We start from the raw sequence: 15201 nt of genomic DNA on the forward strand, positions 1-15201 counted from the left end.
GGTAGCACTGGCCACCACTTGCCAGAGGTGTCCTTGCGGCCATGTGGGAGCAGCGTGGTTGGGTGGCCCTCCTGGAAGAGGCTGTCTAAAGGCGCTGGAGAGCTGGCTTCAGCGAAAATATAAAAAGAAACTTCCAGCTTTGACAGAGTGGAGACTGAACAACAGGTTTGCTGCAAAACAGGCACGCTGCCAAGAATTGCCTCCAAACAAAGGTGAGCACTAGGAGCTGCCTTCCCTGGTGAACAGTGATTTGCACCAGCGTGTTATGGGTATAACACAAAGTTAACCTGTAAACCCTGTGACAAGCAGTGGTTGTGACACAAAAAGGCAGAGGGCAGTTTGGAAGGCAGCATGAGGTCTGTTCGCATGTCTGCCCCCTGCACTGCAGCCAGGTGCAGGTGGAGCAATGCGTAGCAGCCGGTCATTTAACACAACTGTTTCTTCATCTTCTGCTTTTCAGATCCAGCTTTTGCTCTCAAATTTCAGATGTCTGTCATCTTGACTTTCACAGAAAGCTAGCTGGGACTGAAGAGGGGTTAAACTGTTGGTCACAGATTAGTCCCGGTCTTGTCATGCCCACAGGGTGGGCTCCTGCAGCCTCCTGCTTCAACTCTGAAGACCTTGGGGGATGTCATTGCAGGAAGTGAGACAAAGTGTTTTCATGAATCACAAACTGAATGAAAGGTGAGAAATGGGAGCAATCGGCCAGTTGTATTAATGAGCAAGTAGTGAAGTGACAAAGTGATTAAATGAATAAAAACGTAAGTTTGAGTCTATAGAAGACATGAGACTATCAAAGAGACCAGGCCACCAGATACCAGGTGATCATTGCTGCTAAATGCAAGTGCTGGATGCAAAGCAGCGTATGCAAGAGAAGACCTGATATATGTGCAGCACTGTGATTTAATGCCAGCTGACTACACTGAGAAATGGTTCTTCCTTGAGTTCCTGTATGAAAATACAGCAACAGACCAAAAGAAAGGCAAACAATATTAAAATGACAATGAAATGAGTTAGAGGAAATAATACCACAGCAGGAGTTGGTGCAAGCTCAGTGAGTACTGTTTATGATGATGTGGAGCAGGAGAGTTCAGAGCTACTGGCTGCCCATGAACAAGGAGCCCAGGAGAGTAAATAGATGAGATTTTAGCAATTTGGAAGGGGATGGTTAAGAACAGAGCTTTGTTGCCATGGTGGTTCATAGGCATAAGCAAGGCAAGGTTTGTGGTGAAGGTTGTCATATATCTAATTACCCCAAGGAGAACTGGAAAAAGTAAACTTGTTTTCACATAAGCAAGTGCTTTTCCTGGTGAAAATACAACAATCAAAGCTAAATACAAGTTGAGAAATTAGTTTAATAAAGGGCAAAATGTTTCTTTGGGTGGCATGAGGAATGCCAACCACATCCAGGAGTAGAGCTCGAGCTCAGGGTGGGCTTCCCTGGTCTGGGGCCCCAAACCATGCCAGCACTGGTTCCACTAGCTGCCGGGGTGTGAGCTGGACACCTGCTGGCTGAGGGGACACAGTTGTGCATTTCCACACTTTGAGGGGCAGCACTGAGGTTAGACTCGCTCCCTGTAAACTACTGGAGTGTTTCCTAGACCTCTTTCCTCTGGCTGGAGTTGGGATGCCCGGGGAGGGGGCTTAGCTGGGGTTGGGAAGGCAGATGGAGCCGATGCTTTCCAGCTGTCCCACATCCTTAGGACTGAATTCTCAATTGCTCAAAACCTTGGGACAAGCTCATTCAACAGCACTCCCAGCCCAAGATCCCAAATCTTTGCATCAGTAAAAGTGTGCATCCTTTTCTTCAGCAACACAGGGAGAATCTTGCTGAGCTCAGCTCTGCTGAAGGTTTCTCTGGGATCACCAACAGAAAAAACACTTCTCACAGCCTTGGGCTGAGATTTCTGCCATGCGACTGCTGGGCTGTGGTGCCTCTTGTGCTGCACGTTACCCAGACGACCACAGTCCTTGTGAGAAGGCAGTTTTGCTCTGCTGTTCCCAGCCCCATGGCCCCAGCTGCAGCCACAGGCAGCCCCTGCCCAGGCTGGAGCATGCTGCACACCCATAGCTGGACATGTTCCTTGGCAAAAGGTGATGGAGACAAACTCTTATTGGCAGTGCCAGATGATGTTGCAAGGAGTAACAGCCAAAAATTTTGGTTTGGGAGGCTCAGAACTGGTACTGGGATTTTTCCTTGTTTTTAAGCCAGGAGGGTGGTGCGGCCGTGGGATGAGACGTGGGGAGGGATGTCCATCCTTGGAGGTTTTTCAAGATGGAGCCGCAGCCAAGCTGGTGTCAGTCACATATTGAGGCAGCAGCAGGACTGGGGACCTCCAGGGCTCCTTCCCTACAAATCATCCATTATTTGATCTTAACTCCTGAAACAGCCTGCAGGGATGGTTGTTGTGGCTTACTTTGCTTGGAGACTTGTCCCTCTCCATTGGATCTGAGGTGCATAAGCTGGCATGTTATTGCTGTCCCTGCCCACTTGTGGCATGGGGCTGCCTGGCAAAGGAGGCGTGGCGGGGGGGTGGGCCGCTGCTGGCTGCATACTGTGGCCAGAGAAATCTGTGATTACGCTTTTGCCATTTCTGCATGCTGCATTCCTGCCCATGTGCTAAGATAAAGCCCCTTTGCCCAGCCCCACTGTCCAGCTGGGGAGGGTGACTGAAGGTCCCATTTTGTTCACCAGCACTAATCCAAGAAGATGCTGGGCAACACAGCACTGGCCTTGGGGGAGTTGAGCCACATTTGGGATCAGTCATGGCACACCCAAGTGTTTTCCCCCACATCCCTGGGAACCCCAGCAGGGCTTCACCACCACTTCCAGGTGCAAATGAATCTTCGCCCAGACTTAATCAACTCGCAAGCCAGCAGTGTCCAAGCTCAGAGCAGGCTCGGGGTGGGGGTGGGGCCTGAACATCAACAGCCATGCAAAGCCCCATTGGGCAGCTGCTTTTGTAAAAGCTCTTTTCCATGGACATTTCACACTGTCACAGTGGTTTACAATTGATCAGAAACTTTCAAGGGTACAGCATAAATAGCAGCAGGATGTTCAGCCACAGCACTGTGGCTGGGGCAGGAGCCCCACAGCAGGCACACAGCAGGAAGTGTGGGGGGACAGTGCTGCTCAGCCAGGCTGTGAGCGCCAGCACGGCATGACTGGTCCCAGCCCAGGATGGCGGCACAAAAGCTGCCAAGAGCAAATCCCAAGGACTTTCTGCAAGGCAGAGGGGTGGGGGGGGTGCTGACTGAACCAAACTGTTTGCTTTGAAAAGTGAAATATCCACACACATGTTGGGAAATGGCTGCACACTGAGCCAGCATTTGCTGGCACTTGGCGGGGTGGAGGCTGATGCTGGATGGGGCTGGGACTGAGGGTGGAGTTACAACAGATAGGAAGCTGGGGCTGCTCCCACATATAACCGAGCCAGGTGCAGGCACAGCTGGGCTTGGCAGTGCTGGGTGCAGAGCAGCATTGTGCCAAGAGGCACCTGTGCATGGCTGGGCAGCATCCCACCCACAACCAGCACCATGCATCATCCCAAGGGCAATGTATGGACCTGCTGCACTAGTGAGCAGCTAGGGGCAGCAGCAGCCACCATGCAGAGGAGGGACCCTGGGACCACTCCCCATGGTTTGTCCTGGCTGGGGACAGCACTTGTTCAGCCTCAACCTCTGAATCCTGGAGTCGGCTCAGCTCCTGCTCTCGTATGCTGTCCATCCCTCTTCTTATCCAACCCCAAATCCCATGCAATGACCATAGTGCCTTGAGTGCCCTCAGGGATTTTCTTAGGCCTTGTGCCCCGTACCGAGGTCCCCCCGCCAGGGGCACAGCTGAGCAACATGTTTGGCTGAGTGAAAAAGAGAAAACCCTGCATGTGCATGCATATGTCACAGGAAACAGCGGCAGCCCGCAGCCCCAGCTCTGGTGCCTTGCACCCCTTGTCAGCAGCGCTGCTGGGAGCAGCCCTGGCTCTGGCACCTGAAAACACCCAGCCTTAGAGCAGGGGGACTAGGGCAAACCAAGCGGGTCTTGCCCTACTTGAGGGAGACCCACTGCACCAGAGGGACACCCTCATGCCTTGTGGATCCACCACGCTGGAGCAGCACCCTACAGGGCAGAGCCCAGCTGATGTCTGCCCAGCCCTGATGACTCCTATACAATGGTGACAGCAGCAAGAAGCAGGTAAGTGGGGTTCACCCCACGCTGAGGGTGGGGGGGGGGGGCTGGGTCACAAACAGCTTCGGCTGCACCTCTCTGTGGCCAAGGAACCAAAACAGGCAGAGGGGTGTCCCCATAGAGCCCCATGGGGACCAGCAGCTTGGGGTGTTGAGACAGGGTACCCCACACGCTGGAGGACACTGGGCTGGCAGCACACAGCAGGTGAGCATGGCCAGGTGCTGCTCACCATGGGGATGTGTATGCTCTGTCCTGGGAAGGGCCCCCAGCTGTGGGCATGAGGCCCCAGATGCCCTCAGCAGGGAGAGGTGGTTGCCTCAAAAGGCTCCCCAGGGAGCTGCCCCCCAGGCTCAACCCCAGCCCTGGCCCTACCTTTCTCAGGACCTGCCCTGCTGGCATCCCCTCGCAGCAATGCCCTGCCCTGGGTGACTGCGACCCTTGAGTCTGCATTCCGCATTCCGACACAGCTGTGCCACAGGGCTTGTAGCTTGGCAGGGAGCCAACCCCTCTGCCCAGGGCCCATGGTGCTGCTGGCACCAAGCCTGAGCCTCTCTGTCCCTCCTAGCCAGCAGCAGCCGAGGCCGGGGGCCAGGGACACACACTGACCCCGAGGGATGGGGAGCCTGCCCAGCCGGGAGAAGCCGCTCAGTATCCCACCAGCAGTTGCCAACATGGTGCAGCCTCCGCCGCCCATGCAGGCAGGTAAGTGCCTGGCAGCTGCAAGTTTGGTCAGTGTCCCCTGGTGTGCAGGGTCCTCCCCTCCCAGCTGGGGCTGGGTGGTGCCAGGAGAGCTCTGAGCCCCCTCACCTTCCCCACAGACCGCAGCGGCTTCCTGGCTCTGGCCCTCTGCGACTTCCCTGCCAGCACAGGAGCACCCACTGTCCTGAGGATGGGAGAGCAGCTCCGTGTTCTCTCTGAGTAAGTCCTCACACTGAGCAGGCACTTCCAACCAGTGTGGAGCCCACAGGGCCATGATGGTCGCACCTATCCTGGGGGTCCCACCCTGCACCCAGCAGCCTCACCCCCTCAGGATGGCTCATCCCCCTCCCCCACAGGGACGGAGATTGGTGGCTGGTGGCATCTGAGGTGTCCGGCAAAGAGTGCCACATCCCCAGCAGCTGCGTGGCCAAGGTCAGGCACAGGTAAATGCTGAGAAGGGTCTGGCTCAGGGTGGGCCCCAGGGGACATGGCCCCACTGCAGAAAGCCTGGCCAAGCCCAAGGCTTTGTGTTGCACCACTGCATGGGGATATCCTGCCCCGTTTCTCTCCCCGAGCCGTAGAGCAGCGCTGGGGCTCAGGAAGGCAGCACTGTGTGCCAGGGTGGCCCCAGGACAGGTGCTGCTGCACCTCAAGCTGTCCTCTCTGCCCTGGCCAGGGCAGGACAGGCCTTGGGGCACGCTGCATGTCCCTGCACAGCCAGGAGAGGCTCTGCCAGTGCCCCCTGCCTATACAGGTGGCTGTATGAGGGCATCAGCCGGCAGAAGGCAGAGGAGCTGCTGCTCCAGCCAGGCAACCGCAGCGGGTCCTTCCTGATACGGGAGAGCCAGACCAGGCAAGGTGAGAGCCCTCAGGCCCTGACTCCTATACCCCCTCCCAGCCATCCCCACTGGGGTGCTGAGGGCATGAGCAGGGCCCCAGCAGGGCTGATCGTCCATCACTCGCACCCAGTGGCAACAGCTTGGCCCTCGTGGCAGTTTCCTGGTGCTGCTGCTCCCCACTTCATGCTGAGCCTCTGCCTCTGCCACAGGACCTCAGAAGAAAAAAAAAACCAGCAGGCTTCCCGAAGCTTCTGGTTAAGCAGAGAAGTGAAAAGGCTCAGCCTCTGAAACAAAACAGGGTCCCATCATGATGAGGTGCTTGAGGGGACCCTGTGAGGAGATCCTGCCATGTGCCCCAGTGCACATGGCTGATGCACCAGCACAACACTGCATGGCCCCACAGCTGCATGGGCACCAAGGGGGTCATGGGGCTGGGTATGGCCCATCCCTCCATGGCCCCCAGAAGTGAAGACTTGGGCACAGAACCACAGCATCTGATGTGCTACTGAGGTCATCCCATGTTCTGGCACTCCCCCATCCCCTGGTTTGGAAGTGCTCGTGGTGTGGGGCTGGCACAGGGATGCTCACAGCCATGCAGCCCCATGGGGAGAAGGGTGCTGCCAGCCACCCCCACGGGGCAATAAAATCCCTGATGTGGGAGAGTGCAGGGCAGTGGGGCTGAGCAGGGTGGGTGCCCACGGCAGCTTGGCCATGCACCCCTCGCCCCATGCCCCAGCAGGCTGCTACTCACTGTCGGTGCGCTGCAGCGAGCGTGCCTCCTGGGACTCTGTGACACACTACCGCATCTACCGCCTGGAGAACGGCTGGCTGTACATCTCACCCCGGCTCACCTTCCCCAGCCTACACGACCTGGTGGACCACTATTCTGGTAATGCTCCTCCAGGCCACTGGCAAACCGAATCTGTGTGGGGGGGATGCCCTGTGCCCTGCAGCAAGGGAGGGAGGGGGGAAAGGTGCCCCTGGGGTTGGGGTGCAGGTGGGGGCACCCTGCTGATGCTGCCTGCTCCCTGCCCAGAGTTTGGAGAGGGGCTGTGCTGCCTCCTCAGGGAGCCCTGCTTCACGGAAGGGGCAAGGGTGGCCCCGGTCTCCACCATGCCCACTGTCATGAAGCCATCACTCAACTGGGACAAGACTGACAGGTAGGGATGGCTGGGGAAGGGGTTGGGGCTCCCCCCACCACCCCTGACAGACACTCAGGGGTCTAGGGTCTGTCTGCTGACTGCCCCATCTGCCCTCCCACAGCTCCCTCCTGCTCTCAGAGGCCACATCCGCACCAGAGGAGGACTCTCCCATAAGCCTGGGCCTGCGGGAAGCCATCAGCTCCTACCTTCTCCTGACAGAGATGGCCACCCCCAAGCAGAGCCCTGCAGGGAAGGGGGCAAAGAACAGCTGAGGGCAGGGCCCCACTTGGCCACAGTCCCATGGCAGACACCCACCCCTCGTTACATTGCTCACCTGGTTTCAGCCACAATCACTGTTGATGCCCTGGGAGCCAGGCACCTGGGGGACATTGGCCTGGACATGGGACAGCTGAGACAAAGGTGGGGAGGGGCAGGCACCAACAGTGGAGGAAAGGGCTGCCCAAGGGCCCATCCTCCCCAAAGCTGGGTGCTTTAGGACATGATGTTTGTGCACCCCAAGCATCACCCCCACACCCATGGGAGGAGAAGGCAGAGGCTGTACACAGGAGCCCTGCCTGCCCCACGGGCTGCAATGGCTCCCCATCGCATCTCTGCCCCCACAGCAGCAGGGAAATGGGATTCAAATACCCAACAAGCCAAAGCCTGGCCCAGGTGGGAGAACAGCCTGACCCTGTCAGACCCTGCAAGTTCATGCACAAACTTTTTTTTTTTGGGGGGGGGGGGGGGGGGGGGGGGGTTCTGTGCAGGACAGGATCTATGAGCAGCAGCTGCAGACCCTCATGCTCTCACCCACCCCTCTGCTTATTGGGACCAGCACAGCAGCAGCCAGGAGGAACCAGCCCCTCACGGCACCCCAAGTAGCTGATTTTTAAACCTTTAAATATATGGATTGTACTGGTTTTAAGGTCCATAAAACACGATCCTGCTAAACATGCAGCAATAACCATTTATAATGTCTTAATTATAGGGCACTTTGTTCACAGTCAAGGGTTTGTGAATAAATCGTGAACTGCCAGCTGCAACTGCAGGGCAGGTTTCCACCCACCACAGCCTGGGGGGTTTTGCTCCTGCCACAGCCATCACCCCCAGCCCTGCTGTCAGGTCTGGTCCTTGGCCAACTTGCTTAGGGCAAATTAACGAGCCCTAGAGGTTTAAAAATGTTTAGCATCACAACTCCTGTTCAGGAGCAATGGGGCAAGAAATGGGTGCATGCCAGGACTAAATTCCAAAAGGCAGAATGCAGATACTCATGTTCAGCCCTGACCTAGGCTACACCTCTGGACTAGAGGGGGCCTTAAAAGCAGCAGAAATGCCTCAGAAGAGCAACACACCTGAGCCTTTGCTTTCAACAGCCCTTTATCAGCAAAGCCCAGCCTGAGGAAAGCACCGGAAGCTTCCTCTGTGGTGAGAACCAGTGCAGAAGCAATTTCACCATGTGGCAACATCCCTTCCTCCCTCTTCCTCTGCACCCAGAGCCTGGTGCAGAAGCACCCCCCCCCATCTGCAGGTTTCCTGCCTCTGACATGCTCACATCTCCTCTTCATTTTCATGTCTGATGAGCTTGCTCTTGTAAACCTACTGTTGCTTTCTCATTTCCTTCCACACTGCAGCCCAGAGCTTTACACACCTGCTCAGCCATCAACCTCAAACCCAGCTGACTTTTCAGCACAGTACACAGGTCAGGGTTTAGCCCTCAGCCTTGACCTTGACCTGCAGCCCGCTGCCAACCCAGGCCCCCAAGGCAGTGGAGGGTTTTGCTTCCTTTATTTTTGCCATTAACTCAGATCCTGTGAACAAAGGCCAGTTCTTGGGCCTCCTTCCTCCACCTCCAACCTGGATGCAGGTTGTTGGATGCTTTTACACCACAGTGATGGTTCTACCTCAGACTGGATGCAGCCAGTCAAGAAACTGCTGCTCTAATACTCATATCCTGGTGACTGGTAAGATGGGAAGTACCTGGCTGGAAAGCCTATTTGAACCCTTCCGCAACACTGGCAGCCTCTGAACCCTCCTTCTTCCAGCCCCATGGCAGCTCTCTGCCGAGCCCCACAAGCTCCTTTTTCTGGGTACACTTCACTCACGCTGGGAAACATTGTCACAGGTCCCCAGAACAGCGGGGCAGTGGCACTCAGGGCAGCAGAAGCTGCTGCTGGGGGGGACCCCAGGGTGCCCAGCCCAGGGTGCTGCCATCCCCCCTCCCTGCCTCCCACTGCTGAACACTGCAACCCCAGTCAACATCACAGGCACAAAGCCAGATGCCAAACCAGGTTTTTAACAGCTGGAAGAGGCAGAGCAGGTCATGACATCTCCCAGCAGCAGCTCTTGCCGCAGACAGGGGAAGGCAGAGGGGAGAGGCAGGGGCTGCCCAGGCAGCACAGGACTGCGACACTGAAGGCTGTGAAGGGACAGAACAAGCCCTGAGGAGACACACCAGTGCCAGGGCAGCAGAGGACCTGCCAGCTGCCTCTGCCACCCAAGGGTGGGCAGCTGTGGAGACCCAGCAGGGACCAGGGCTAGTACCCATCCTCACCAGAGGTGCTCCAAGTGCCCAGGATGCTCATGGGAAGAGGAGCTGCTTCGATGCTTTCTGCTGTGCGCTGAGGGCACGCTGAGCTTGCAGAACTCTGGCTGCTTCAGCCAGCCTGTGGCCAGCACTGACCTCCTCCAAGAGCTTCGTCACCAACTTCCTCTGAAGTGACAAGTACTTAGTGACATCCAGATGTGCAAGCTCACCGTGCAAGCTCACCATACAAGCCTATGCTTTGCCCCCTCACCCACCTGAAACTAAACTGCTTGAGCATCTCTTCCACAAGAGCAGCCACCAAGCACATGCTGGGTTCAAAGGGAGTTCTGAAGGGAGTTGGAGGAGCTGCAAAATAGCCAAAGTATCTTCAGTAGCTTTGGAGCTCTATTCAGAGGACACAGCCATTTCTGGAGCCTAGATTCAGCGTGGCATTCAGCAAACCAGTACTCCAGTTGACACAAGGGTACGGAAACCCACCACATCACAAGCTGGTTCTTCCCTTGGTGTCCCTTAAAACAGTGTATGTACTCCATCTGCAAAACTTAAAACCACCACAATCTGAAAGCTCCTCTCCTCCTCCTGGGCCCAATGCACGTTACATTACATCCTGAAACGATGGGAAACAGGGCACACACCATCCCTAAGAACTTGGTGTGGAGTGTTAACCAAGGAGACTGTGGCATCATTCAGCCTTTACTGAGCAAACACCTCGATGGCACACGAACACCACCAGCACAAACACCCTGCAGGCAGAACGTGATGAATTCCAGCTTTTTTGTTGTTTTGCTCCCAGTTTTGCTGTCTGCATGTATGTTCTAATAGGAAAAAAAAAAAAGGGGTATTTTCTGTTTTTAACTACCTGCCTATTTGAACATGGACTTTTTGTGGTTAGCTGTGGCACGTATTAACCAGGCAAGAGCTGTACATAGTTTTTTCCCTTCACAGGAAAGTTGCTATGCAAGTACTGAAGTATTAGTATGACAACAGGGAATATTCTTCTCAACAACTCTAACAGCTTGAGGTGCTCAACAACGCCAATTGGAAAAACCAGACCAAGTATCAGTCACAAACGCTATTGCAATTTGACAAAATGCCAGTGCTGCAGCAGCAGGGAGGCTACTCTAGCATCAAGCTGAGCACAAACGAGATCCACCGTCTGGACGATGATCTACAGTAGATCATGTAATTACAAGAAATGATATTTTGGTCAAATAACAGTAAGAATATTAAAATGGTTGTGTCAGATTTCTTACGCTGAGGAACTTCAAGGTGAATCTACCCCCATGAAGGCTGACAGATGACTAAGCAACTGCCTCCTGATGTGAGAGTCTGCCCCTACAAGAATCTTAAGACAAGCAAGTACAATGGGGAGCTTGGACAAGCTCAAATCAGAGGGCACACATTCCCACAAACATGGCCAGCACACATTTCAGTAAGTTATTTCAAATCCAGATCACATCTTCAAAACCTGATTTTGACATTTAAATAACCAGCAAATCCTACACAATTTGACTGAACCATGAAACACATGCCTGATCTGCCACCAGTGGCCAAACGTTCTCCAGGCTTCGCAAGCCAGGCTCTAGCAGAGTGATGCACCCTCGGGCCTTAAAATCCAGGAGTTTTACAGGAAATCTTGTTTTGAGAATGAAATTAGGAAGGTCAATTTGCTAGGATAAGAGAATAACCTTGTTTTCCTGCTACTGGGGAAATAAGAGAGGGGAAGAGATGGAACCAGAAATGCATCTGAAGGCACATCAGTGCCTGCCCCTGCCTTTAGGGACACCCTGTGCCAGGTCCTTTCCTCTCCAGCTCTTCCTAGCTTCTCTCCTTCCCATGCCTATGGCTTTTTTTTCTGTATGGATTGTTCAAATACATCGAAAGCTCCTTCCTTTGCATTAATGCTAAAGCAGCACTCCCTCACACAGTAAACATGCAGCAGCTTCTACACCAAGCTTGCTGCTGCTGCCCAGAAGCATGACAGCAGCTTTCAGGAAAACGTCACAGGCGCAAGCACCCACATGGTGTTCCCTTCCAGCTCAACCCTCCCTAACCTACCTGAAACTCAACTGATAGCCCATTGCTACATGTGCAAAACACATTTCCACATGAAAATTGTACAGAAATTACATATTTTTCTCTACCCAGTCTGCACTGTACAGCTGACAGCACTTGCCCTAAACTAACTCTTCAGAAACTAACTGTTCAGGGAAGCTACACCTTTAGGTCTCTGCACTCTTGGAACAAGCATCCTGGCTTCACATTTGTCACCTGGTGCAGAAGTCTCATACACACACTTCCAGATGTTACAGTGCTGTGCTGGTTGCAGCAGCTTCCTACCTGCAACACTCGTCTTTTGTGAAAGGAATCAGAGGGATGAGCCAGCTGCCCCTCTCTGATCAAGACTGCCAAGTGCTCAGCAGCAGCCCTGGTAGGCTATTTGTCAAAATAGGAACAAAAATTAGGGTCAGATTACATATACTAGGTCCCATTATATTACAAATATTAGGATTTGGGAATCAAATGTACAAGCTCCTCACTAAAACATTATCCAATATAAAACAATACATAACAGTTTACCTATTAAGAATATTTATGAGACAGATCTTGAAAGCAAACATTTCCATACTTCAGGAACAGTTAAGATCTATATTCCTGTCAAACTACAGTTCCTGCATTTCAATGCTATGTGAAGAAAAAAAAGTCCAAAGTTATTTTACAAATAATCATTAATTGAAACAAAGACTTTACTAAGACTTAACCAACAAAACCTATTTATTTACTCCAAACACCAAGATACAGAAGTTTTCAAGTTTTGCAAATATTGCTCCAAAGCAAAATTCTATATACAGCGCCCTCGGTTCTAATAGTGCATAAACAAAGACAAATATACTTATGTGTCCACAGTGCAATGTTTGCTCATTTCATCAAGGCTCCACGTTGCATTCACTTACCAGTGATTTAAAGAAATAAAAAAGTGACCTGCCAGACCAAACAGTTGGTCCAGACTAAGAAGTAACAATGTGGAAACTTGCAAAAACAGGGACAAAAATGAATCCAGGCAGAGCACAATAAAGAATCTTTCTTGAATATGAGAAATGCTATTCTATTTTAAATAAATATTTTCAGTCTTTATCTGCAAGGGCTTCCCTAGCTCTAGTAAAGGAAAACAAGTCTCCAGTATTTGCCATTTGATTCACCCATCAGAACTGCCTTTTCTTCCGGATCTTAAATACTGCCCTGAGCAAAAATAAACTGGCAAAGTAAAAACATACAATGAACACACAAAAAGCAATTGCTTGGGAAGGAGAAGTTCCACTCTGGAGTGAAAAGTCTGCTCAGGGATTTAACTGCTTTCACACCCTCAAACTGTAAGCACAGCTGACTTGTTAACAATGCAGCTATGTTCTTCTCAAGAGACGCCTGTTTGGAGTGCTTGCTTTACAGATTTCAACCAGGGAACACTTTTCTGGTCGATCTCACCTGAAAAAAAAACAAAAAACCTTCACAGTTGTCCAGGGTGCTCCTTTTGATGCTGTTCTGGTGGTCTGGTTACTGCCGCCTGTTCTAGAGCTACACAGTATACATGAATCCAGGTGTCATTAACAGGAATGAGACAAGGTATGAACATTGGTCTCATCTTCAGAGAGCAAAGTGATTCTTAAATATCATGTAAGCTTTATTCCAACTGCGTTACAGAAAAATAAGTTTATTTTTCTGCTGTACATATGTTGTATTCACTATATACCAACTAGTACTATAAAACCGAGAAAAATAATTCCCTGAAATGAGTCTTGGCACAGAAGCCTTAGTTACTACCTAGAGTAGCCTAATGTTTTTGTTTTCTGAAGGAAATAAAGTATTCACTGTGTAGATACTGTTAACTCCTACAATAATATTGGATATTTCAAGTTTACATTATTCTTTGCAGTATACAAAGATTACAGATTCATATAAAAAATTATTAATTTGTACAGTTATGGGTCTTTCAATTACAACTGTGCTTGAATTTCACCCTTTGGTGGTACCATCACACACAATAAAGTCAAGGTAAAGAATCCAGCTTTTTAAGGACACCCTCTCGCTGCAAAAACAGCTTACCGTTTTCCACAGTGAACTTAACTCAGCAACATTTGGGAAGGAAAACTAAAGTCACAGTCATTATTTACGGAGCTATGATCTGCAGCTGAAAGACTTTTAACATCTCAAATACTTACAATACACCAACATTTCAAAACATACTGTATAATGTGACTTCAACATAAGCAGCATTTTCACCTTGCTCTCACAAAGTAATACAAACCAGAAAATTAAAACTTAAGGTATAAAAAAGGACTTTGTGAACATATACCATTTAAGATAATAACCCACTCACTGTCTGTGAGGACAGTACCTCATGCATAGATCTTGAGGCTTTATTTACACAAATATAAAATAAACTGATTCCCAAACCCACACATTCATCGAATAAGTTTTTACAATGAACACGTTCAGAGTATTGAAAAAAGTCTACATTTCAAAATATAACAGGAATGGCAATTATTAACAAATGGGTAGAAAACTACATAACATCCATTACAGACCTTGTTGAAGTCTGGAACTTCAAGCGCATCTCCAGTCTTTTCACGGCGGTATTTCATACTACCGCAACAAGGGCATCCCTCTAGCACTGCTTCAGGAGGCACAGTATGGCCATATTTAAGAGCTCAAGAACGCACATAAACACAACATTAATGGGTCTCCCCAGTACCGAGTCATGTGATAGTGACAGGATAAATACAGAAAACAATCATTTATTCTGAAAATAAGTGCAATCCACCTGTGACCTTCTGCTACATTATTTAACGTAATAGAAGTGGGGTTTAGGCCACTGTTACTTGCAAACCTCCACGTAACACTTCATAGTTAAGAGCTGGACATTCATACTTACTAAGTCTGAAAACTGTCATAACATTTCCTAGTGATTAAATACCGTGTGCTATTATGCATAAATCAGAAGGAATAAAACATGACACAAGTCACTTAAACTATGCAAAGTTATTTACAACCTCTGTCAACTAAACATTTTTGGCTCTTAGAACTCTGTTCTTCAGTGGCACAATTGTTAGTCAATTTAATTATGAAAAAGTCTACCGTTTCAATGAGCAACTTGTAAGGAGTGAAAATTTAAGTATAATTTATCAACCAACACCCAACCTCTGAAGACAACAGTATGACCTCTTCTATAGCATTATAATTGCCTAATAAACCCGAAATTATGAGATAAAATAACCATTTTGCTGTTCTTTGAACAGCACTTCTTCACAAATCCCTGAAGTCAATCTGCATCACATGCAACCAGCATGCTAATTTCATTTAAATATACAGAGCTGTTCACATCAGATGCTCCAACTTCACACTCAGTCTCCAACATTTTCTAGTCTCACGTTGAGCAGCAAAGTGCAACCTGTTGCACTTTGCCTAAGTCCGTTATAAGCTGCTTTATACAATGTTTGAGTTGTGGGAGTCGAGCTAGTGGTTCTGGTGGTTCCAGCTCTCCTGTGTAATCCAGCCAACTCTCCAAAACTGCAAAGAAAAACAAAACTATTCCAGTTCTCAGCAAATAGATCACCTTAAGTCAGAAAACAGGAATTCTTGAAATCTTTTGTGAATTTTGACAGACCGGTGGGCAATATTTTTAATATGTGGTATTTGAAAAAATCAGAAAACCAGGCTCCTCACACCAATCTTTGCAAATAGCTTTTGATACACGACAAAACAATTCATGGGGTGGGGGGGTGCAGGGAGAAA

At 50.6% G+C, this 15201-nt stretch overlaps 2 protein-coding genes across 4 annotated transcripts in view; one reads left to right on the forward strand and one right to left on the reverse strand.

The window, feature by feature from the left end:
• Positions 1-7: 7 nt before the first annotated feature.
• Positions 8-7830, forward strand: SLA2 (Src like adaptor 2). Of its 2 annotated transcripts, XM_030009771.2 has the most exons (9): positions 8-684; positions 1812-4192; positions 4752-4888; positions 5005-5104; positions 5242-5328; positions 5640-5743; positions 6464-6613; positions 6761-6884; positions 6988-7830. In XM_030009771.2, the coding sequence occupies exons 3-9, from the start codon at positions 4801-4803 to the stop codon at positions 7136-7138; spliced, it is 804 nt and encodes a 267-aa protein (XP_029865631.1). In that variant the 5' UTR covers positions 8-684; positions 1812-4192; positions 4752-4800; the 3' UTR covers positions 7139-7830. The 2 variants fall into 2 exon arrangements, with proteins under 2 accessions (XP_029865631.1, XP_040978590.1); XM_041122656.1 differs by having other exon boundaries at positions 6464-6884.
• Positions 7831-12168: 4338 nt separating this feature from the next.
• Positions 12169-15201, reverse strand: part of PHF20 (PHD finger protein 20) — a 74802-nt gene continuing 71769 nt past the window's right edge. For both annotated transcript variants that reach the window (XM_030009757.2, XM_030009751.2), the window contains one exon: positions 12169-14976. In XM_030009757.2, the coding sequence (XP_029865617.1) occupies positions 14834-14976 (143 nt within the window). In that variant the 3' untranslated portion in view covers positions 12169-14833. The remainder of the gene's footprint in view (positions 14977-15201) is intronic.

The sequence above is a fragment of the Aquila chrysaetos genome, chromosome 3 (assembly GCF_900496995.4).
Source record: "Aquila chrysaetos chrysaetos chromosome 3, bAquChr1.4, whole genome shotgun sequence".
Taxonomy (NCBI): Eukaryota; Metazoa; Chordata; class Aves; order Accipitriformes; family Accipitridae; genus Aquila; species Aquila chrysaetos.